This window comes from Aedes albopictus, chromosome 2 (assembly GCF_035046485.1).
Source record: "Aedes albopictus strain Foshan chromosome 2, AalbF5, whole genome shotgun sequence".
NCBI lineage: Eukaryota > Metazoa > Arthropoda > Insecta > Diptera > Culicidae > Aedes > Aedes albopictus.
Window position 1 is genome coordinate 180378357 of NC_085137.1, and position 21524 is coordinate 180399880.

Here is a 21524-nt window from a genome sequence, read left to right on the forward strand (position 1 = left end):
TACATTCACGTAAAATTGCAACTAGTTTTTCGTGTTCAATTCGTTCTAACCAAAACATTTACCAAAACAGTATGACGCTTATTTTTGATTAGTTCTCTTGCATTAATGCATTCTGTATTGATGAATCTATTTATACTATTTTGAGTTGCATCCCGTTTTCGGCCTCGATGATTTTTCTCATTGAAATTTCATGAATAACCACAACTCAGTTGGTAAGGACAACAACGATTTAACTTAACTTCCGTCTTTTCTTTGAGCTTCAATGAGTTTTGTAAAAGTATTGAGTACAAAAGTACTGATCTGTTTTGATTACACAGTTTTCAACTGATCAACCTGCATTTGTCGTACGTCAATTATGGTACGAGTCAGTATTATACTTCCTTGATGTTTATATTTAGGATATCTATCAAACACAATTTTGCGTATAATAGAAGATGGATGTTCATGCTTAAATAATGTTTCTCATGCTCGAGCAAAAAAAAATGAAAAATTGTTCATAAATGCATATGCAACTATGAACAAAGCATGCGTTTCTCGATCTCACATTACACCTGTTCGTATTTTTTATTATTTTAGGTTAAACAAACATTTGACCATTTGACCAGTTGACCATTTTAAAATATTTTGAAACATTTTTATTTTACTTTTAAAAGAACATTCTAGAATTCTATTCCTAGCTTCACATTAATGGAATAGGTGAGTGTGAGATTTTTAAGTCACACTTCAAAACAACAGTTAAATATACTATGGATAGACATACAGATGAGAAATTGCTTATCAAGAGGTGAATTAGTAAAGATGCAAGAATGTGCAATGAGAGCGGAATGAAACAGTGAAAGAAAGATAAATATAAAAAAGAAGCAAAATCAAAAGGTTAATCGGAAGTCTAGAGAGACAGCTTAAATTCGAACGTTCTTCCCGGTTGAAAAAACAATGAATAGGTATAAGGGGAGAGACAACTCAATGTCAACTGGTGGGAATTGGAAGATCTATGAAATGTGATAAAAGTGATGCTCTCGTAGAGGACAGTATTCTCATCTTTCTACAACATTTTCGCACAAAAACGAAAACTAACATAGAAAATAGATGCCCTAAATCGAAAAGAAGGCGAAAAAAAGGCTAGTAAAAATAAGGACAAGAAAACGGACACATTAAATCAACGATAACTAAAAGAACACTGGAATCTATGTAGATTGGTTTTGAAAGAGATTGGATGATAGCAGAAGAAAACGAATCGAAACAACTAAACCGGATGTTTTGTCTCGTACGGAGAAGATTGGAGAAAAAACAGACAGATAGCGGATCGAAATCAACAGGGAGAGAAGAAAAATGAAATAAGATCAAATCGTCACAACAAAATTTGGGACTTTTTCGTTACTTTGACAGAGGATTTAAATTTTGAGAAAATTAAATTTACATACCACCTGCGGTGTTTTTGGTTATTTTGATTGGATCGAAATTAATTTATTTGTTTGTTTTTGATTGTTTTTGGGACAGCATGAAAGAACATAAATTATATTTTGCAACGTATGTTAATGTTAAATTAAATCTTGTATTGATTTGAGTGTTCAACGTGTGATTTCAAACAAAAACTACACGAATGGAAAAGCAAAAAAACAGAAAAAAAGAGATAAACAGAAAGCTTGTAGGGATTCACCAGGTTTGATTCTTTTAGATCGCTGTAATGGAATATTTTAACTATTTTAGCTGTTTAAATGAATTTGTCGCATACATCCAATTTTGCTTCATTTTTATATAAAATTAGTCGATAGAATTTACTAAAAATGTCTTAAAATACGATAAATTTACTTTTTTAGTGAATTCAACCGAATATGGATGGAATGAATATGATATATAGATAAAATAATAAATAATTTCTGATGAGCTTGAATTACAATTTGCTGCTAAAATGCTGGCGATAAGCATTGCTTCTAATAATGAAATAATCAACGCATGATAACCGTTAACGTACGCCTATTCTAATGCTTGAGCTAACAATGCATTCTTTAAGTAGTATTTACAACGTATAGTTTCCAATGAGAAGAACTTAATATACAGCTATGCACTATATTTTACTACATATCGAAATGTACTTGTACTGTACTAGTATCAGTTTCAGTTCTCTCAAATAAGTACTGAGATAGTGAGTTAATGTAACATGGAACGCTTTCGACATTACGTTTCGAGTACTTCAGCGACAAGTGCTGAAGACGATCTTCTGCGGTGTGCAGGCAGCGATGGATGAACTACGAGCTCGCTGCACTCCATGGCGAACCTAGCATCCAGAAGGTAGCCAAAGCCGGAAAGATAGGGCAGGCAGAATATGTTGCAAGAATGCTTAACAACTACCCTGGATGGTTGTTGTTCACCACAGATCCAGTTTGTTGCGGAAAATAAGGATTAGCGATCCTAATCGGAATTGTACCAATCGACAAAAATGGACTGTCGTCAGTTTCTCCAGTTTTGATACTGCTCTAGATTGTTGCTTAAGATCTCCCGGGATTGCTTGTTTGCTTGAAATTCCTTCAAAATTTCCAATTAACTATTTAACAAGTAATATTGCAAGTCTTCTTTGAATCAAAGAATACATGGAGCGATCCCTAAGGGCACTCAATTAGGAATATAAAATTCACTCATTCTCCTTGATAAACACGAGAAAGGCCAGAATCAAATGAGGGGCAAGTGCGCTCTCTTCCATTCTTAAGAATAAAGAATAAAGAAAAAGCTGCACACGTTAATGTCTCGAACACATTAACAGAAGAACTTTTGCAAGGAATACGAAAAGGGTCTTAGTAGAAAAACACGGAATTAATCTTGGAGATATTTTTGAAGGTATGTACATCACATGCCCCATGGTCTCCCGGTGGAAGTTTACCGGTAGAAGCAGATTTGAGCAGGAATTTTAGATTGATAGAATGATTTGTCTTTATTAAGGACAAACGTCTTGAAATCCCGCTTCAACAGTGCATCAGAACTTCAAACGCACAAATCTCGAGAAGCAAGCTTCAAACAACAGTGCGTTTTATTATTTTGTTCTTGCTCACTTGTAATTAGCTTAAAATAAGAAGCTCAGGTGTGTTGGTTTTGTTTACGAAGAGATTTGTGCCCTCGAAATCGTGAGTAGGTGCCAAAGTCGTCCATTGTGGCGGCCATGTTGGGATTCTAATAAGTCTGTCCTTAAAGAGTCTCAGCCATAGGCTCCGGAATTTTAGAGTAATTTCTAGGGGTCCACTATTGGCTAAATTACCCTATGTGCGTTTAGTGTTACAAGAAAGAAATCCGCAGCGATCTCGATACACGTTGATGTCTTCATGAAAGCTACCTAATACGCAGAAAATCTCAATACTCGTATCATGCGAAAAATCTAGTAAAACATGTATACAATATGTTTGACCAGTTCCAAATAATGTCGTTGTATAAAAACAATCCCTTTGCTTTCGCTACAAGTTTAGTTAATAAGTTCTACTCATTGGATACACAAATGGACGCGAGAGTTCATTGCCATTTCCTTACTGACTCAACTTTATCAAAACAACTCATCATAATTCCATTTAAAAGTGATGAAATGCTTATATTATCTGTTTGTAAAAAGCGAAAAAGAAAACCGAAACTTTCATCGAACAAAAACGAAACGATAACGCACTTAACACTTAGCGAAAATTTGACTTTTGTTGTGTTTGGGCAACGAATTCAAGAAAATAATGATTAAAAAAATGTAGAATCAATCAGAAACGTGAAAACAAAATGCTCAAACCTTATCAGCGCACATGGCGACCTCGATATCCTCCCGGGATATCTCGATGTGGCGTATGTTCTTGACATAGTTGCCGGCTAGTTTGAGGATGTCCGCCGAAATGTACTCCAACACCGCTACCAGGAACAATGAAACCGAACTGTCGATTTTGTACTGCAGAACCTCCTGTTAGGAAAAAAAAAACGTAGATGAGTCATCAAACTGTTGTCAATGCTGATCCAGCTTCAGTAAGCCTACCTTTTGCAGCAAGGTATGTACTCGGTCAACCGGAAGCACCGGTTTCTTCTTTTTGGATTTGTCTATTGTCTCACGTGCCTCGTCGAGGGCCCATTTGTCAATGGGCGTAGGAAACGTTCGCCCAATTCTTTCTTCGACGTCCTGAGGAAGGGTAATTTCCGATGTGTTATTTTGTCGTCGTTTTAGGTTTCCAAAATCAACTTACCACTACAGTATGCGGAGGTGGCTTGGCACACAGCATCGCTAACAGTCGCAAGCATAAACTTTCGACGTAGAGCAGAGCATCCTCGCGGGCTTGCAACGACGGATGCACTTGCTCTAGAACCTAGAAGGGAAGTAGAAAAAAAAACAATTAATGGTTAGGATAATATAAGAATTACTACTGGAAAGCTTCGACCAATATTGAACGGAAGCAGTCAAACTCGTAATGTATTCAATGTTGTTAATGTTACGCAACAAAATTTACACTTTCAAATTAGTGTTACCAATTCCAATTATCTACCAAGCAAGTGTTCACCAGATCATGCCAAATCTTTATGGGATTCTGCTAAAACTGCAAAATCCGTAGCTTCAGTAAGGGTAAGCGTAGTTCCCAAGATTAGTGGTCTGGTGTCGTCATACTGTACGATCCAACGGTTTCCTAAGACCTAGTTTCGTGACCTTTTGAAACTAAAAAGGTGATAATAGAGGTTTATGAACAAATTCGTTACCAAGATAGTTGGCTTTTGCATCTCCTCATAAATGTAACAAACAACAAACTAAACCTGCACGCCGGATTTTCTTATTTTAACCCTCTCTTTCCCATGATAGCGCAGGTGCTCCACTACTTTGCATTGCTCATACAAATACAGCATAAGTTAGATCATTTTTATTTTTTCATCAGATGTTTGTATATGTTTAATGAACTATTATGTCAAGTGGAAAGTAGGAAAATTGGTTTTTGTAGTAATGTCAATGTAATTTGTTAGGTTCTTTTCAAGTTGTTAGTTATTTGTCGTGGATGTGTCGTGGATTCCCATCAAGAATGTTTCATATCACCTTGCAAGAGTCTGACTTTTCCGCCTACAATTCAGGTCAAAAGCCGAATCCCAAGATGTGACACACGTCGAAAGACATGCAGTCGGTCTGTCATACACTTCTTCAAACTCTAAAGGATAGCCAAGCGATACACGCAGGTTAGAATGTTATGTTTTTTTGACAGTTGAAGTTGAAGTTCTAAGACAAACAAAACGCTGCAAGCCTACCAAATATCACAGCCCGAAACTAAACCTCCGAAACGATCGATAGATAAATGAGTCAAACTCTTGCCCAGCGATCCATAGATTTGAAGCGAACCATGTCCGAATAACTACTTATGATGAATGCAAGAAGTCCGACAAGTACCATTAAGTTTTACAGAAGGGCTAGATTAGAATTTCCCGATACATTAAAGGTGTAATGGGCAATTTATAAATAGGGTGACGATGGGTATTATCGGCAGGTTTGTTCTCTTCGTCATGGGGGGTTTTTGTCGGCTGAATTTCTTGAAACTTAACGCCATAATTCAGCATGGTTGCACACTCAATCCTGAATTGCCTGTTCAGCAATTTTTTGACGAAAATAGAACAGCAGAACTGTTTCGGTAGCTTCGGTAATCGATTTTACTGAGGCTCAGTATACCAACTGTCAAAACCTGGTGCAAAAGGTAAACAGTGCAGTATAGCTGTATACTGCTGTTCTATTTTCGTCAAAAATTTACCGAACACGGTATTCCAAATTAAGTGTGTGGGAAGGATTTGAGGCTAAATTTGGCCTCAACAGCTTTCAAAAAATACCCCATGACGAAGAGAACGAATCTGCCGAAAATACATAATTTCCCCTATATACCTAGTTTTGGAAAAAAATATACAAATAAAAAACAAAATGTGCCTTCAGTACATCCATCTTCATAATGGATCACAAAATATCTAACGATATTTTGGAGTAAAACTATACATCTTTTGTTCTGGTGATTTGTTTAGAAACATTTTTATCTAATTTTAAAAGCCAAAAAACCTTGTGGGAAAGAAAGGGTTAAGCTTAGCAAGAACAAAATAAAATTTACACTATTGTTAGAAAATTACATCTTTTGAGCATTTGAAGCTCTGATGCAATGCTGAACTGAGATTCCAAGACGTTTGTCCTTAACGTCTTTAAAAAAAGCTTGGTATATGAGTGCCTACTTTTGCAACTACATATTATTCTCCAGCCAGAAGTGATTTTTTACAAGAATCTGAATTTGCGTGGACGTATCAATAGCAAAAAAACAGGTTGTAGTGTAATCTACAAAAAAGTATATGAAGCGATTATGGACGAAGGGTCAATTTTGTTAATTTATTAGCAAACGTGAGAAAATTACAAAATTCCAGGTAAAAAGGGAAATCCATCCTCTTATAACGATAAACAATGAATTTAGTTTTATAGAGTCTTTAGCGAGAGTATATGATAACACATAATAACGGGTGGCCACTAAATAACGGGAATGATTTTAGCAACTGATTAACAAATTACAAGCGCCCATAGAGAAAGTTTTTTGTATGGAAAACAATCATTTATCTCCACAAAGTCAGCGTATTTTATATTTTGTTTCAACTTATTTTGTTCTGTAGAAAACGACATTGAAACATGAAGCACTACTTAAGCGCCTTGGACTGCTCTACCGATTGCTCAGAAAACCGTTAAAAGTAAACCATTATAAACCTAAAATCTGTCCAGATTTGGATGAATTCCACAACCTGGCATCCCAATAAACAGATCCTGAAGGAAATAGAGGCAAACTAGCTAAAACAATAAGCATAATATTATTTCACATCGTTTGATGTACTTTTGCGACATCGGCTGGTTAAATCAATAGAATGCCGTGTAAAACATCAATTATTCACAACAAATCACATTTACACATTGGACAACATGTAACGGCTTTCCTGGGAAGATGAATAGACTGATTGAAGCAACGATGGACGGTGTGCAAAACTGCGTAAGGGTTTCGGGTGAACTATCCAGTTCATTCGAATCTCGCCGGGGACTGCGACAAAGTGACGGACTCTCTTGTCTATTCTTCAACATCGCTCTGGCAGATGTAATGCGACGAGCCGGGCTCAACAACCGGGGAACGATTTTCACAAAATCCGGTCAATTTGTGTGCTTTGTGGACGAAATGGACATGGGCATGGCAGCTGGACAGCATGCCAAATATCTGCGAAGATTTTTTCGATTCTTTGTCAGGAGCCTCAGACAGTCAAAGATGAGGAGATAGATAGATGCACATAAATGGGTGAGCTCGTTTCATGCTATTATTTTGTATGCATTTGTATATCGTGTGACAGGAGTATTGTGTTGTTCTTTGCTGTGCATGCATCACTCCTGCAAGGGGTGAGTATGGCAGCATAATCGATCGTGTTCGCTATTGTCTCAAGTGAAAATCAAAACAATAGATGCGCGGGTGTTCAGTGTTCAGTATTGTGTTGTTCTTTACAGAGAGGAACATTAATCAAGACAATTAGATGATCGGCATTGAACCACAAAAACCCCACAACAATTGGTGAGATCTTTCCAATATTATTTATTTATTTAAGTTGAAAATTCGCTATTTTCAACATCTTTTCATCTATTGGAAGATGCTTCAGTTCTGGGCTCTTTCTAAGTTGATGAAGGGATTTATAAATGCTTGCAAGGACTTGGCCAGGTGTGTGGAGCTGAGTGAATCTATGGCATTGTAGATAGTAGCGACATCAGCAATGTCAATGAAAATATTCAACTTTGCAACTCCATCCAAGATTTGTGCAAGTATTCATGCTATGCTATGCTTTGTGGACGAAATGGACATTATCACCAGAATATTCGAAACGGTGGCAGAGCTGTACACCCGCCTGAAACGCGAAGCAGCAAAGGCCGGACTGGTGATGAATGCCTCAAAAATAAAGTACATGCTGGTAGGCGGAACCGAACACGACCGGATCCGTCTGGGTAGTAATGTTACAATAGACGGGGATACCTTCGAGGTGGTGGAGGAATTCGTCTACCTCGGATCCTTACTGACGGCTGACAACAACGTGAGTCGTGAAATTCGAAGGCGTTTGATGATGCGACTGGAATCGCTCCATGAACGCCGGGATCTGTAGGTAGCCGTGTGGATTAAACTCGAGCTCAGTGATCCCGGCGTTCATGGATCGATTCCAGTCTGCATCATTTTATGATTTTTTTGTGCTTTTCATAAGTCTATCTTATGAAATTGGTCATAACAAGCACGATCAATTTTCATAAGGTATTCTAATGGCATCCATATTTTTTAATTATGTATAGCAAAAATTCATATTGTATTTTGATGATTTCGATAGTTTTTTTCGCTGAGTGTATTTCTGGATGATGATATTTCGATTCGACATTTGGTTACTGAGATATCTTTCGAAGAGTACTTAGGAGTTATACAATTAAACTTTTTGAGATTTTTAACAAAGTGTATCATATTAAATATCTCAGCCGTTTGTCAATCGATTTGGGTTCTCTTGGCACCAAATGAAAGCTACAACATCCTAGTACATTGCTCAGAAATGTTATTAGGATTGGACATTTGGTTACAGAGATATCTTTCTAAGTGTACTTAGGATTTATTCAACTAAACTTTTTGAGACTTTTGACCAAATCATAATAACGGCAAACGTCTGTCAACCGATTTCGGTTCTCTTGGCACCAAATGAAATCTATAACATCCTAGAAGAACCCTATACAATTTTATTAGGATTGGACTTTTGGTTATCGAGATATGTATCTTTCAAAGATTACTTGGGAGTAATACAGGTTAACCTTTTGAGAGATTTTCGACCAAGTGTATCATAATAAATATCTCAGCCGTCTGTCAACCGATTTGGGTTCTCTTAGCACCAAATGAAAGCTACAGTGTCCTTGTAAAAGGCCCTGAAATTTTATTTCGATTGGACATTTGTTTACTGAGATATCTGTCGAAGAGTATTTCAATAAATTCCCTTTTTATTATTATATTCGTTCGTTATCTTGCATGAGCTTTTGACCAGTCTATGGGAAATTATTGTTCAATCAATAATGCTGACCTCATACAAAGTGTATACTAGCAGGTTATTGTTTTCAATAAAATAATAAATAACAAATTACAAATAAACAGGAATTCTATGAAAACTAACAATATTTTAAATGAAAGCTTTGAATTTATGTATTGTGGGAAAAATGAAAGAACTGGACAGCGAAAATAACTAGCTAATTCCAAAACTGATTAGCATAGTAGATATATTATTTTTGTCCTTTTTACACCATAACCATGGATACCAAGTACTTCGGAGCAAATTTATTCGACTAATTAAGAGATTTTCTTATCCATTTGTTAATCGATTCAAGATCTTTTGGCAGTTAACAAAAGATAAAATATTCCAGAATATGTAAGCTATTTTTTTTTTAAATTCACACAAGATTCTAGAAGGTGTCGTGCATTTCTGGTAGTTTAGTCCATGGCCCATGATGCTATTTTGGAAACCAATCCACTAGATGCCAAATCCACAATATTTTCTAGAACTTTTGGTCTATCACACAAAATAAATATGTTAAATACAAATAATACAACAAAAGTTTTAATAAGTGTAAGAAGGGTTCTGTTCACCATAGATGGATTAAATCGGGTTTTTTTAAGTTCCTAGCGGCACGCCGACGGACGTAGCAACCTCTCCCATCACTGTGCGCACAATCATCTCTCGTTTGCGCGGACAACGACAGTTCACTAGGCCTTTGGATAGGATAGAGAACGTAATCCTTCAGAAGCAGTTCACCAGCCGTGCACGGAACATGTCGTCCAGTAAGACACTGTTGCGTACTGACTCAGAAGGTTACGGTAGAAGGTGTGAAAGTTTCGGTTTTGTTATATAATCGGTTTCGTATTTGTTTTTTTTTTTGCCATGTCAAGGCTTAAACAATGTTATTGTTCAAATTTATGTTGTGCCCTATAATTCAGTAATATTTGGTGTGCCTATGATCTGTTAGATGGTCGAGGTGTTCGTTATGTCCATTTTTGTTGATCCTCATTTTAGCACTGTTTTTATTATCTTTGAAAGTTGTTTTTCGTTCACATCCCTAGCACTATCAGAATCTGTCCAAATAAGTCCAAATTAAAGAAAAGCTTTAATACATTCAGTTAAAAATTTCAGACCAACAATTGAAAAGGCCACATCAACATTGCGTAAACAAACACGTTTCTGTCGACTTGAGGCCTTCTGAGATCCACCCACGCATCTCACCACCACTATCAGAAAGCTTGTTGTTTGCGCTTCAAAAGGCCTCAAATCGATAGAAACATGTTTGTTTACAGAATGTTGTTGTGGCCTTTTCAATTGTTGGTCTTGAAATGTAAAAATATCTAATTTGTCATAAATAGTACACGTTAGTCAAAGTCGAAGTATGTAGTCACTTTTTGTCGATTTCGTCTTGATCACACATTAGCATCGAATCTATAAGCAAGCACTAATGCTGCACTTCCCATTATTAGTTTCTTAGTTATTTTAAATTGACATTGCAAGAAAATATTGTTAAGCATTAGGCATTCGAAACATATTAGGGTTTACTCACAAAACTATCAGATATACACATAACACAGCGTAACAAAAATTAACATTTGGTCTGTCTCAAGAGCAAACATACACACTATTTTTATTTCGCTGAAAACCAGCAAAATTTTGCTGGTTTTTGCCATGCTGTAAAACCAGTAATCCATCCAGCAAAATATTTCTTGCTGAATGTTCAGCACTGCGTTTTGACAGCTTGGTTTGCTGGTTGTTCAGCAATTTTGTCCGAGCTTTAGTCCGACCAGATTTTTTTTTGCCTTTTTCTTTTTCAATCACAACAAAAATTGGTAAGAAATGTTCGATTTAACTCGATTTTCGGTAATTAATGCATGTAACGATCGTTATAGAAGTGAATAATTCCCAGGCACATTCCATTTTAATGGAAATATCGACGAAAATGTTCGAAAATCTGTTATTTTGTTGGAGGAATATTCGCATCCTCCTGCTTGTTCAGTGCTATTGTTTGCCGAACATTCAGTAATGGTAGCTGGAGACACAGCAAAACGGGGAATTGCTGAAACATCAGCAAAGTTGTCAAACACTGAACAAGCAGGAGGATGCGAATATTCCTCCAACAAAATAACAGATTTTCGAACATTTTCGTCGATATTCCCACCAAATGGAATGTGCCTGGGAATTATTCACTTCTATAACGATCGTTACATGCGTTAATTACCGAAAATCGAGTTAAATCGAACATTTTTTACCAATTTTTGTTGTGATTGAAAAAGAAAAAGGCAAAAAAAAATCCGGTCGGACTCCAGCTCGGACAAAATTGCTGAACAACCAGCTAACCAAGCTGTCAAAACGCAGTGCTGAACATTCAGCAAGAAATATTTTGCTGGATGGATTACTAGTTTTACAGCATGGCAAAAACCAGCAAAATTTTGCTGGTTTTCAGCGAAATAAAAATAGTGTGTACTAATATTATTTCATATTTGAATTGAATTTGTATTTGTATAGTGTATTTGTTAAAATTACCGAATAGTGTGAAGCCCAGGCAACAGTTTAAAGTCTACCGACTCAAAAAAGATTCCCAGACTCGTCACAAAACACAAATATTTTCATTATGATTCACAACGACTCTCGAAACCTTCCCAGACTCAATCGACCGGAACTGTTTCCTGGGTATAGAAACTACTAGGCCCCAGCAGGTCCCTCCTGTATATCGAGCATTTCTGATAAATCATCCATACTCCATCTGTAGCAGCCGGTTTGCAATGAACCGTTGGAGGTGCATTGAAGTGTTAAAGGTGATATTTTCATTACAAGAATTAAAATCAACATCAATCACTTTAATACCGTCGAACCCTGTGATCTTGGCCAGGGAAAATGCTGGGTATATCTAAAAAGTTAATTTTTTGTGGAGATCTCGGAAAAATTGCTTACGAAAATGTCTTTGAGCAACTCTTTACGAAAATGTCTTGGGAACTCCTGGAAAATCAAACGAGGGGCTCTTGGAGCAATGCCAGCTAAACTTCCGGAAGAAATTTTATAGGATGCCCGTGAAAAACTCCAGGAAAAAAGGTCGGAATTCAGGAATTCTGGAAGATTCACAAAGAAGAATCATGGAAGATTCACAAACAAGAATCCCGGAAAGTGTTGTTCGAATGTTGGAAAAAGCTGATAGGAATTCGGAAGAATTTCTGGAAGGAAAAAAAAAAGAAAACCAAGAAAACTGTCATGAATGCAGAAGAAATCTTGTGAGTAATCCTGAGTCATTCAAAGAGGTATTTCTAAAGAAGTTGCAATAGATCTAAAAACTGGTCGCAGTGACTTATATACCCAACAAGGAATAAAAGAAGTGGCAGAAACAAATAATTGTAACGGAGTTTCTAGATGGATTCTTACTTCCAGATTCATCTACATCCACATGTGATTTGCACATGTGTCATATATTAGTAAAAAACTATGTGTTCTTATTTGAATAGAGGTTGCATGAATCACATCACTTACCAAAGTGAATCCAGAGCATGCAACTTTTCCTCCTCCCACTAACAAAAAATCCGTCTCATGACAGTCGTGGAGAAGATGAGGTTATCTCGGCCTCTAGTAGCAACGTACGTCATACTAACATTGCATCCCTTCCTTGCTGACCGTAAGGACGTGATCGGTGCCGTTATTGATTTAGTGAAGTTTGAAATTCTCGAAAATGCACATTGATTTTGATTGTTCTGGTCGATCACGGAGTAGCAACTACGAATTGTACGATCATCTAGGCTCACGATAAAGCAACAAGAGATATTTGTAGGAAATTTTATCAGGAATACTGTGTTTCGAAAAGCCTACAGAATTAAGTTCTTCAAAGATCACAAAGCGTGGATCGCTTGTATGAAAAAAGTTATTGATTTGAAGCCGAGCAACACGTAAACGTTGTTGGTTGAATATGCAGATGAATAACAATTATAATACCATTTGTGTTAAGTACATATAGGGTAAGCAATCAAAATTTGAACTAGTCAAGATGTAATCTTATTTTGAACTATTTTTAAATTCATCGAAATGACGTACTTTTTGGGCAAATATTGTCCCGAAAAAGATGTTAAACAGTTTTCCGTAGTATAGACTGTTTCAGAAATTTTAAATACACTAACGATTAACTGCCATTTCAATTTGAGCACAACATCCAAAAAAGTTTCTTCTAGCTCTTATAGTAAGCTTACTAACAAAGCAAATAATACCAATTTTGTTGATGTTTCTGGTAAAAGTTAAAAAATAGGGCTCTGTAAACTAGATGCTTGAAATTTGAAGTTGCACAAAGTGGTCAAAAAATGTAGCATAGTAGAAAAGAAAAAAATCTCGCAGATAAAATATTTAATTTCCAATCACAATAAAAATTATTGTATCGATAATAAAAGATATTTCTCGATTGGTAAGAGTAATTTTTACTGGAATATTTGATCAAGAACCACCATTACGGGCCTTCAAAATACAAAATTTTTTGTTTCAAATTTCTCAACAACACTAGTAGCAACAAACGTTAAGCAAACGAATGTCTTAATTACTGCTTACTGCATTCGTTTTTATGGTATGACAAGCTTTGCCATCTAAGAATCGAATGAGCTGAAAAAATAAGTTTGTTTAGATTAAATGCGTTCAGGAAAGCTAAGAAACTGTGTGGTAGTTCTTATGTTCTGTAGAAAACCTTAAAAAATAAGAAACTTGATCTCCGAAAAAATGTTGTGGAAATGCCTTTATCGGTTTTTCCCTAATTTTAATCAAGGCATTCCTTAGACAACTTGTTCAGAAAGCGAATGTGACAAAAATTTAGATAATTTTTGGTATTTAGTGATAAATAATGTTGAGTTCATTAAAAAACACCTTTGTGGAAAAGCAAATTTGAAAAATTAAGTTATTTGTTAGAAATTTCGACTGTTTTTTTATAAAAATCAAGACAATTGAAGGGAAATATAAAAATATGGAGTACAATATGCTATACGCTGAAAGAAGTTGGTAAAAATCATTAGAAAAGATCATTCAATTTAATAAACAATATGTATTTATAATTTCTGAAACAGTCTATATAATCTGATAACATAAGCTTTAAAAGCATTGAAAAAAGCGTTTTTTGCCATCGAAAATAAGCGATTGAAAAATCACTGTGATTTCACCTATTTCCCCCCAGAGAAAGCCCATTTTCGGTGCACCCATACAGCTCATGCAATGCATCACACGCAATAAGTGAATACGTCAAATGAAAGCTTATTTATCGTAGAATCGACCAACCGAATAATATTCCGCATTATTTGTCATAAAATTATTAAATTTAAGTGATTCTTACTTGGAGAATGTTGTCTTAAGTTCTTAGGTTCAATTTGTAATCTAAATTTAAACTAGTAAACGGGGGTGAGCTTCTAGTGTTGGCCTGTAGATTGCGCTAGTGGTTGCTTTGTTTACTCTTGGGGGATGAAAAATTCCAAATTTAGTTTCCAAATTCCTAAAGAATTTCGTACATTCTGAGTTGAGATTCCACTGCCCAATGAAAAATAGGTATGAGAATCAGCAGATTCATGTGATTTTTAATTGTTTAACATGGAATTGGCTGTTTTGTGCGTTGCTCAAGCTGCTGCCGCCAGTAGTTCAAATTAAGATTAAAATTGGTTCAAATTATGATTACGATGGTTCAAATTAAGATTAAAATCATTGTTGATGAAAAATCGAATATTTCAATGAAATTCGGTGCAAATACAAACTTTTTACCATTTAACAAAAAGCTTATACCCGTGGCTTTCACGTACATACGATTTTGCCGTAGTAAATTATTTCCATGTGGGAGAAAAAATCACTTAAAATTTGCACTGCTTCAGAAAGCCGCAATTTGGTTCAAATTTGGATTACCTACCCTATTATCATTTGTTCTGCCTCAACAACTTTTTCCAATCGTCGGATTATGTCCTCGAAGATTATCATACAGATTTTACAAAAATGGTGGCTTGGTTTATTTTAAAAACTAACTAAGACAATTTCTGTCATTTTTTATATACCTTTTCAAATAATATCATCCTATTTAATATTTGATTGCGCTAAAATATAGTTTCTCCGATGTAACTGGAATTTTGCAGTCACAGTTGATGAGTCCAAAGTAAAACTTAAAAAGTTGATTGGAGCGAGAATTTACATTTTTTTGCATTTAAGTTCATAATGAACCGTTGAAATTGCGTAGATAAAAATAAACACCTTCAATGTATTATTACTCAGGGATAACAGATTCCTGCAGCATCACCGGAGTTATCTGGTTTTTATTTACTTCAGTTATAATACAATCCCTAGTCAACGTTTAGTCATAAGTTCGAGGAAGACCTGATAAGATGCATCGCACCAAATAATAATAATTGAATGTTAAATCACCTTTTGATTGTCAACATCGATGATGATTCATGGATGTGCACTGTGCAGTGCAATAGGAATTTAGGGTTCCTGACTGATTATCTTCACGCCTGGACACTGTCGTACGTGTGGGAAGTGAATCGATATGCGGAATGAACCGCGTTGTATTAGATAAAAAGCATAAGCCATCGGGGTGGATGGGGGAGAACGGGGACTTACCTTTCTGAGTGATGTTATGAAAACACCTTTCCATTTGGCTGCATTTTCCGCTTTCTCAAAGTCGTAATCTGTCGCATCCGTGATCGATACATGCTGGCCGCCAGCGAACATATTACAGACAGGCCGTCAGCTTCTTTAGTGTTTTCCCCCCTGTTTGGCAGCAGCTTTTTCTTCCTTTTCCGCGGATCAGGAGCTGCTGCTGCGCTTCTAAAACAAAACAATCGTCGTCCTCCGTCGCTCTAGCGCTAATGATGGAGAGTCGCTGCTGCAGCCTCACACTGAAAAATAACCAGCAAAGAACACAAACACATTGGGACGACGACGACGACGACGATTAGCACTGCCAGTAGAAGAAAGGGACAATGGAGGATTCCTCCAATTTTCCATCACTATTTGCACTTGCAATAGTGTGTCCCAAAATTACACCTTGTCTCAGGAAACTTAGAGCATAAATTATCAGCTATATCTGAAGGCGACATCCATTGAAAAATACGTTTAGCGGTCGCTTCTACGCGTTGGAAGAGGATTTTATGATTTTAGTTTCACTAATAAGACCTTATTAACTCAATAAGTACACGGGGTTAAATAGGTTACATGCACCGGTTTTGACCAGTCTAAGAGAAAAAAAAAACCTATAACCCTATGAAAACTATCAATGTGTCAAATTAAAGGTTTCAATGTATGTTTCGAAGGAAAAATACAGAAATCATGCTAATACTTGATTTTTGTATAAAAAGTGGCACTGGCCAAACTAGAATCACTGTGTCAGTTTTGGTCGTATTCTCAACTTTGGTTTCTATTTTGGCCAATCACGTGTATTTCTTAAGGGAGTGGCCAAATCAGAAGCACCTTAGCCAAAACAGACACATGGGAGGTGATTTTTTAAGAAACATTATTTTGCATTTTTTAATCAAAATCTATGGTTTTCACAGCTTTAATCAACATCAAGTCAAACCAGATGTTTGAGGATTTGTGTGTGATTTTGTCAAATATTTGACTCTAACGGCTTAATGCTAAACAACTTTTATACCTCACAAAATTTAATTTAAGAAAAAAGCATGAATCCTTTAACAAAAAAAAAGACAAACTCAGCTTGAGAACAAATCAAAGTGGCGCCATAAAGAATAAGATTTAAAGTGGGTCCATCAAAATGTTTGACATACAGTATTTTGAACCACCCAAATATACAGGTATATATCGATTTTTATGGACCCTTGATTTTATGTACCCTCAGTCCCTCAGTGTACCAGTAGCCGCTCGTGTTCCAAAAGCCGCTCACGAGCGTAAAAAAAGAAGTTCCCTGCAAAAACACAATCTTCTTTCCACGGATATTTAAAATATGCGTGCCGAATTATATACGGATAAAGACAATCATACATATTTATGCCAATAAACATCATTTACACCACGGTGAGCGGCTATTGGAACACTAGCGGCTACTGGTACACTGACGGTATTTTGATATACACTGAAGTTTTTTTTTACGACGGTAATGGTCCCGCGTAAAAAAAAAACCGCGTAAAAAAACCGCGTTATTTCAAGACCCGTCGTAAAAAAAAACCGCGTTATTTCAAGACCCGTCGTAAAAAAAACCGCGTTATTTCAAAAAACGTCGTAAAAAAAGTCAAGTCACGTTAGATGTGGTGCTGACTATTTTACGCGTGTTTTTTAAAAAATGCGAATTTTTTTTTTACGACGGTTTTTGAAATAACGCGGTTTTTTTTTACGACGGGTCTTGAAATAACGCGGTTTTTTTTTAGGACGGACCGCGTAAAAAAACCGCGTAAAAAAAACCGCGTAAAAAAAACCGCGTAAAAAAAAACTTCAGTGTACAAACGTTGGTGACTTCCAGATCTCACACTCTACCCCATGATAAATACCCTTCGGGTTCGTTCAAATATTACGTAACGCTGAAGGGGGAGGGAGGGGGTCTAACGCTGTGTTACGCTTCATACAAAATTTCAAAATTTTCCATACTAAAGTTGTTACGTGAGGGAGGGAGGGGGTCTAAAATGGTCAAATTTTGCGTTACGTAATATTTGAATGAACCCTTCAGTGTTTGTTGTAGAGATGTAGAGTACACTCGGCCTTTAGTGCAACAACCATCACACTTTAACATTCCTATTCCTTCCTAACTGACTGTAAGGACTTTGCTGGTTAATAATAAAAAAAACATGTAGGAACAGCAACTCTTTACAGCTGCAACCATTATATAGTTACAGCAGACGTCCGATAAGTGTTTACGTTTCACTTATCGAATGAAATTCGATAACTGCAACAACTGACAGACGTCACATATAACAGTCAGTTTCTGCAGAATTCAACCAATGTGCATAAGAAAAACATCGCATTGCAACAAAAGTGCATGCGAAAAACATCGCATTGCTGCTGACATTTCATTTTGACGGATAGCGGTGCGATAACTGCAAAATTGTTGCACTTAGAGGACTTGCAGTTAAAAAGCATTGCAGTTAAAGTGTTTGTACCGAGCGAACGTCTACTGTAGTACCTAAACTAGAGAATTCCTTCGGCATTCCATTGAGTGTCTACTCTTAAGACAAAATAAAATTTCCTGAGTATACCATTTTTTTCCAAGGAGGGAATTTAGAAAATTTTCCAGGTAACCACTAAGCATTAAAATAAGCCGTACAGCAAACCGTATTGAGCATTTGAACTGCTTGCTGCCTTACATAAGCACTTCGAATGCATAGCTGCCTTGAATCAGCATTAGCTGTGCTCTTCAAAAGCCTTCGGCCGCTAATTAGCATTTCAACTGCTTGAGAGGGAAGCATTCAAAACGCTTTTCAACTGCTCTACAAATGCTAAGAGCAAAGAGTATGGGAGATATGTTATGCATTTGACAGCACATGCTGCCTCTCTCTATGCCTGGTTTACATTGTTCAACTGAAACGAACATTCCACTTGCTAACTTCTCAAAGATGTTCAATCCAATGGAACGAAGTGTTTAGACTGAGCAAATGACTTGAGTGTTCACTTGAATGTTCTTGAATGCATCTCAGTTGAAGCAAGTGTTTACATTGTTCAATTCGTGCGGAGCGTAAGCAAACTGAATTGAATTCATCTCACTGACAGATGACTTGAATTCAGCTCACATGAATCGCGGGCTTAGACGGAGCAAGTTAGACGATTTTGTTTGACTTGAATGAAAAAGTTGTTCAATTCGCATTCAATTGGGCATTTTCCATTGACTTGAATCAAGTCACTTGCACTGTCTTAACCAGGCATTACAGAATCTTTGCCTCTGTTGACAAATTTGGACTTCTGAGTTCGGTTTTCCCTTATGCCTGGTTTACATTGTTCAACTAAAACGAGCATTCCACTTGCTAACTTCTCAAAGATGTTCAATCCAATGGTATGATGTGTATAGACTGAGCAAATGACTTGAGTGTTCACTCAAGTCAATGCTCTTGAATGCATCTCAGTTGAAGCAAGTGTTTACATTGTTCGGAGCGTAAGCAAACTGAATTGAATTCATCTCACTGACAGATGACTTGAATTCAGCTCACATGAATCACGGGTTTAGACGGAGCAAGTGAGACGATTTCGTTTGACTTGAACAAAACATGTTCAACTTTCGTTCAAGTCAAGTCAGTTGCTCAACTGAGATGAACGGTGGTGTTTACATGTTCAATTCGCATTCAATTAGACATTTTCCATTGACTTAAATCAAGTTACTTGCACTGTCTAAACCAGGCATTAATTCAGAAAAAAACTCCGAAGCAAATATTGCTGCAGTTGGTTTGGATTGGGAGCATTGCCATCGAGAAATTACCACACCTCATTTTGTCGGAAAATGTGTACCAAATAGGTGGATCTTCCGCGAATGATAAGATTATTCGAAAAGAGGGAATCATGTGTTATTGATGGAAGGGGGAATGAAAACGCTTTACACGCCAATGTCTCTTTGAAAACATGTTTTGGGTGTCGGAACTGGAGCTGTTTTCCAACCATTGTTTATATAGGGGATTAGCGCACGCCGTCGGACCAACTATTGCGTATCCTGGAGAAGGTCAGTGGGGAAAGAGCAGCATTGCAGAATTGCAAGTGCCGGGACTGGGATCGAACCCATGACCATCCACTTATGAAGTGAACGTGTGACCACTGCGCCACGAGTCCCGACCAAGTAGTAAAGTTCACTACTTGTTATTCATACCAACCAATGTTTTATCGGTTTAAAATTTTCCTGAGGACCCATTCCATTTGTTTTGCAATAATAATTGTTATTGTTTATCAGTGAATGTTATACAAATATTAAAAAAAATACGTTGAAGATTTATACACTAGACTAGACTGCCGTTCTAAGCATATCTGTACCATGTTGTTTTTCTACGCATACTGTCCCACCGCTCTGACTTAAGTGACAACTAAAAATCAATGTCAGAAAGATGCTTGACGTTATCGTGGAATATTTATTTGTGATGCAAAATGAAAAAAATATTAAATTAACTTCAAATGGCTCTGTTACTGAGAAAAACACGGTAAGAATGCAAAACAACATGGGACAGATATGCTTAGAAAAGGGCAGTAGACTAGTTTGTCAGGCTTGTCGGTTCACATGAAGAGACATGTTACCCAGATAAACATCACGGATGTGATGATCGACAATGCGTTGTAAGCATTTCAAAAGAAAAGAGGTCAAAATGATGGGTCTGGAACTCTTTGCTTCGTCATACGACGCACGACTCACTTTTGGAATAAACTTTACAGCAATAACCCGCCAAGATTTGAGAATATCCTATAGCACAACTGCAAACAAGTATTTTTTTTTTCTAAACATTTTGGAGATCTAGTCTCAAGTTACTGAACCACAGCCGGAGAATTATAACCACAAGAAAACACATCTGATGTGATACCCACAGCATTTCAGCACTTTCTCATTAGAAGAAATGAAATCGTCGTTTGGAAAATTTCCTGGAATAAATTTTTTCATAACTATTGGAACTATTAAACTATGAGAGATTCTAGATTGAATTTCGTTATAGGGACATCAATATCATAAAAAATTATTGAAAAAGTACTCTATTCTTCTTAATTCATATAATTTCCAGCTGCTATTTTCAAGCATAAAAAATGGTGCACAACTTCCATAACTGAATAACAAATGGAGATGCTAACTACATGATTTTTTTTGTAGTTTGTGTCCATAGGGTGGGGGCACCGGTTTTGGCCAGTCTAAGGGAAAAATGTTTATAAAAATAATCAACAATCCTATGACAACTACCAATGTGTCAAATGAAAGGTTTCGATCTATACTTTATAAGAAAAAAGCAGAAATCAAAAGAAAATCGGGTTAAGTACGGTTCCTTTGAATTCCACTAAGAATTTGCATCCTTTGACAGATACGTATTTCGACCTCAACTGTAAGGTCGTCTTCAGTGTCTTGTACTTGACTCGACTTGACTCAGTCGACAAGACACTGAAGACGACCTTACAGTTGAGGTCGAAATACGTATCTGTCAAAGGATGCAAATTCTTAGTGGAATTCACGGTGTTTCTATTTGGAACAGACTTCCAATAGAAACTAAAGCGAAACCGACAGCAGCATCTTTTAAATTAGCCCTTAGATCACTATACTAAACTCTTTTAATCACTATCATTGTAACTGCCAATTCATTAGTTAGTGTATAATTAATCCGCTATAATTGCTATTCATTGATGCTCTCCATGTAAAATTCCTTAGTTGTTTTTCCTTGACCCGATAATTATAAACTGGTTTACGTTCGATCAATAAATACAATTACAATTAAAGAATTCAAAGGAACCGTACTTAACCCGATTTTCTTTTATTTACAGATATTCCCCTAACAAGCCCAGGTTAATCATCAGAAATCAAGCTAATACTACGGACATTGTCTGTGCTAATACTT

At 36.5% G+C, this 21524-nt stretch overlaps 1 protein-coding gene across 3 annotated transcripts in view; it reads right to left on the minus strand.

Moving 5' to 3' along the window:
* The window catches only part of LOC109409249 (protein son of sevenless), a 39837-nt gene that overhangs the window by 17265 nt on the left and 1048 nt on the right, over positions 1–21524 (minus strand). For all 3 annotated transcript variants that reach the window (XM_062850801.1, XM_029859089.2, XM_029859090.2), the window contains exons 2-5: positions 15637–15914; positions 4197–4316; positions 3992–4132; positions 3755–3919 (exon numbers count right to left, since the gene is read on the minus strand). In XM_062850801.1, coding sequence (XP_062706785.1) covers positions 3755–3919; positions 3992–4132; positions 4197–4316; positions 15637–15747 — 537 coding nt within the window. In that variant the 5' untranslated portion in view covers positions 15748–15914. The remainder of the gene's footprint in view (positions 1–3754; positions 3920–3991; positions 4133–4196; positions 4317–15636; positions 15915–21524) is intronic.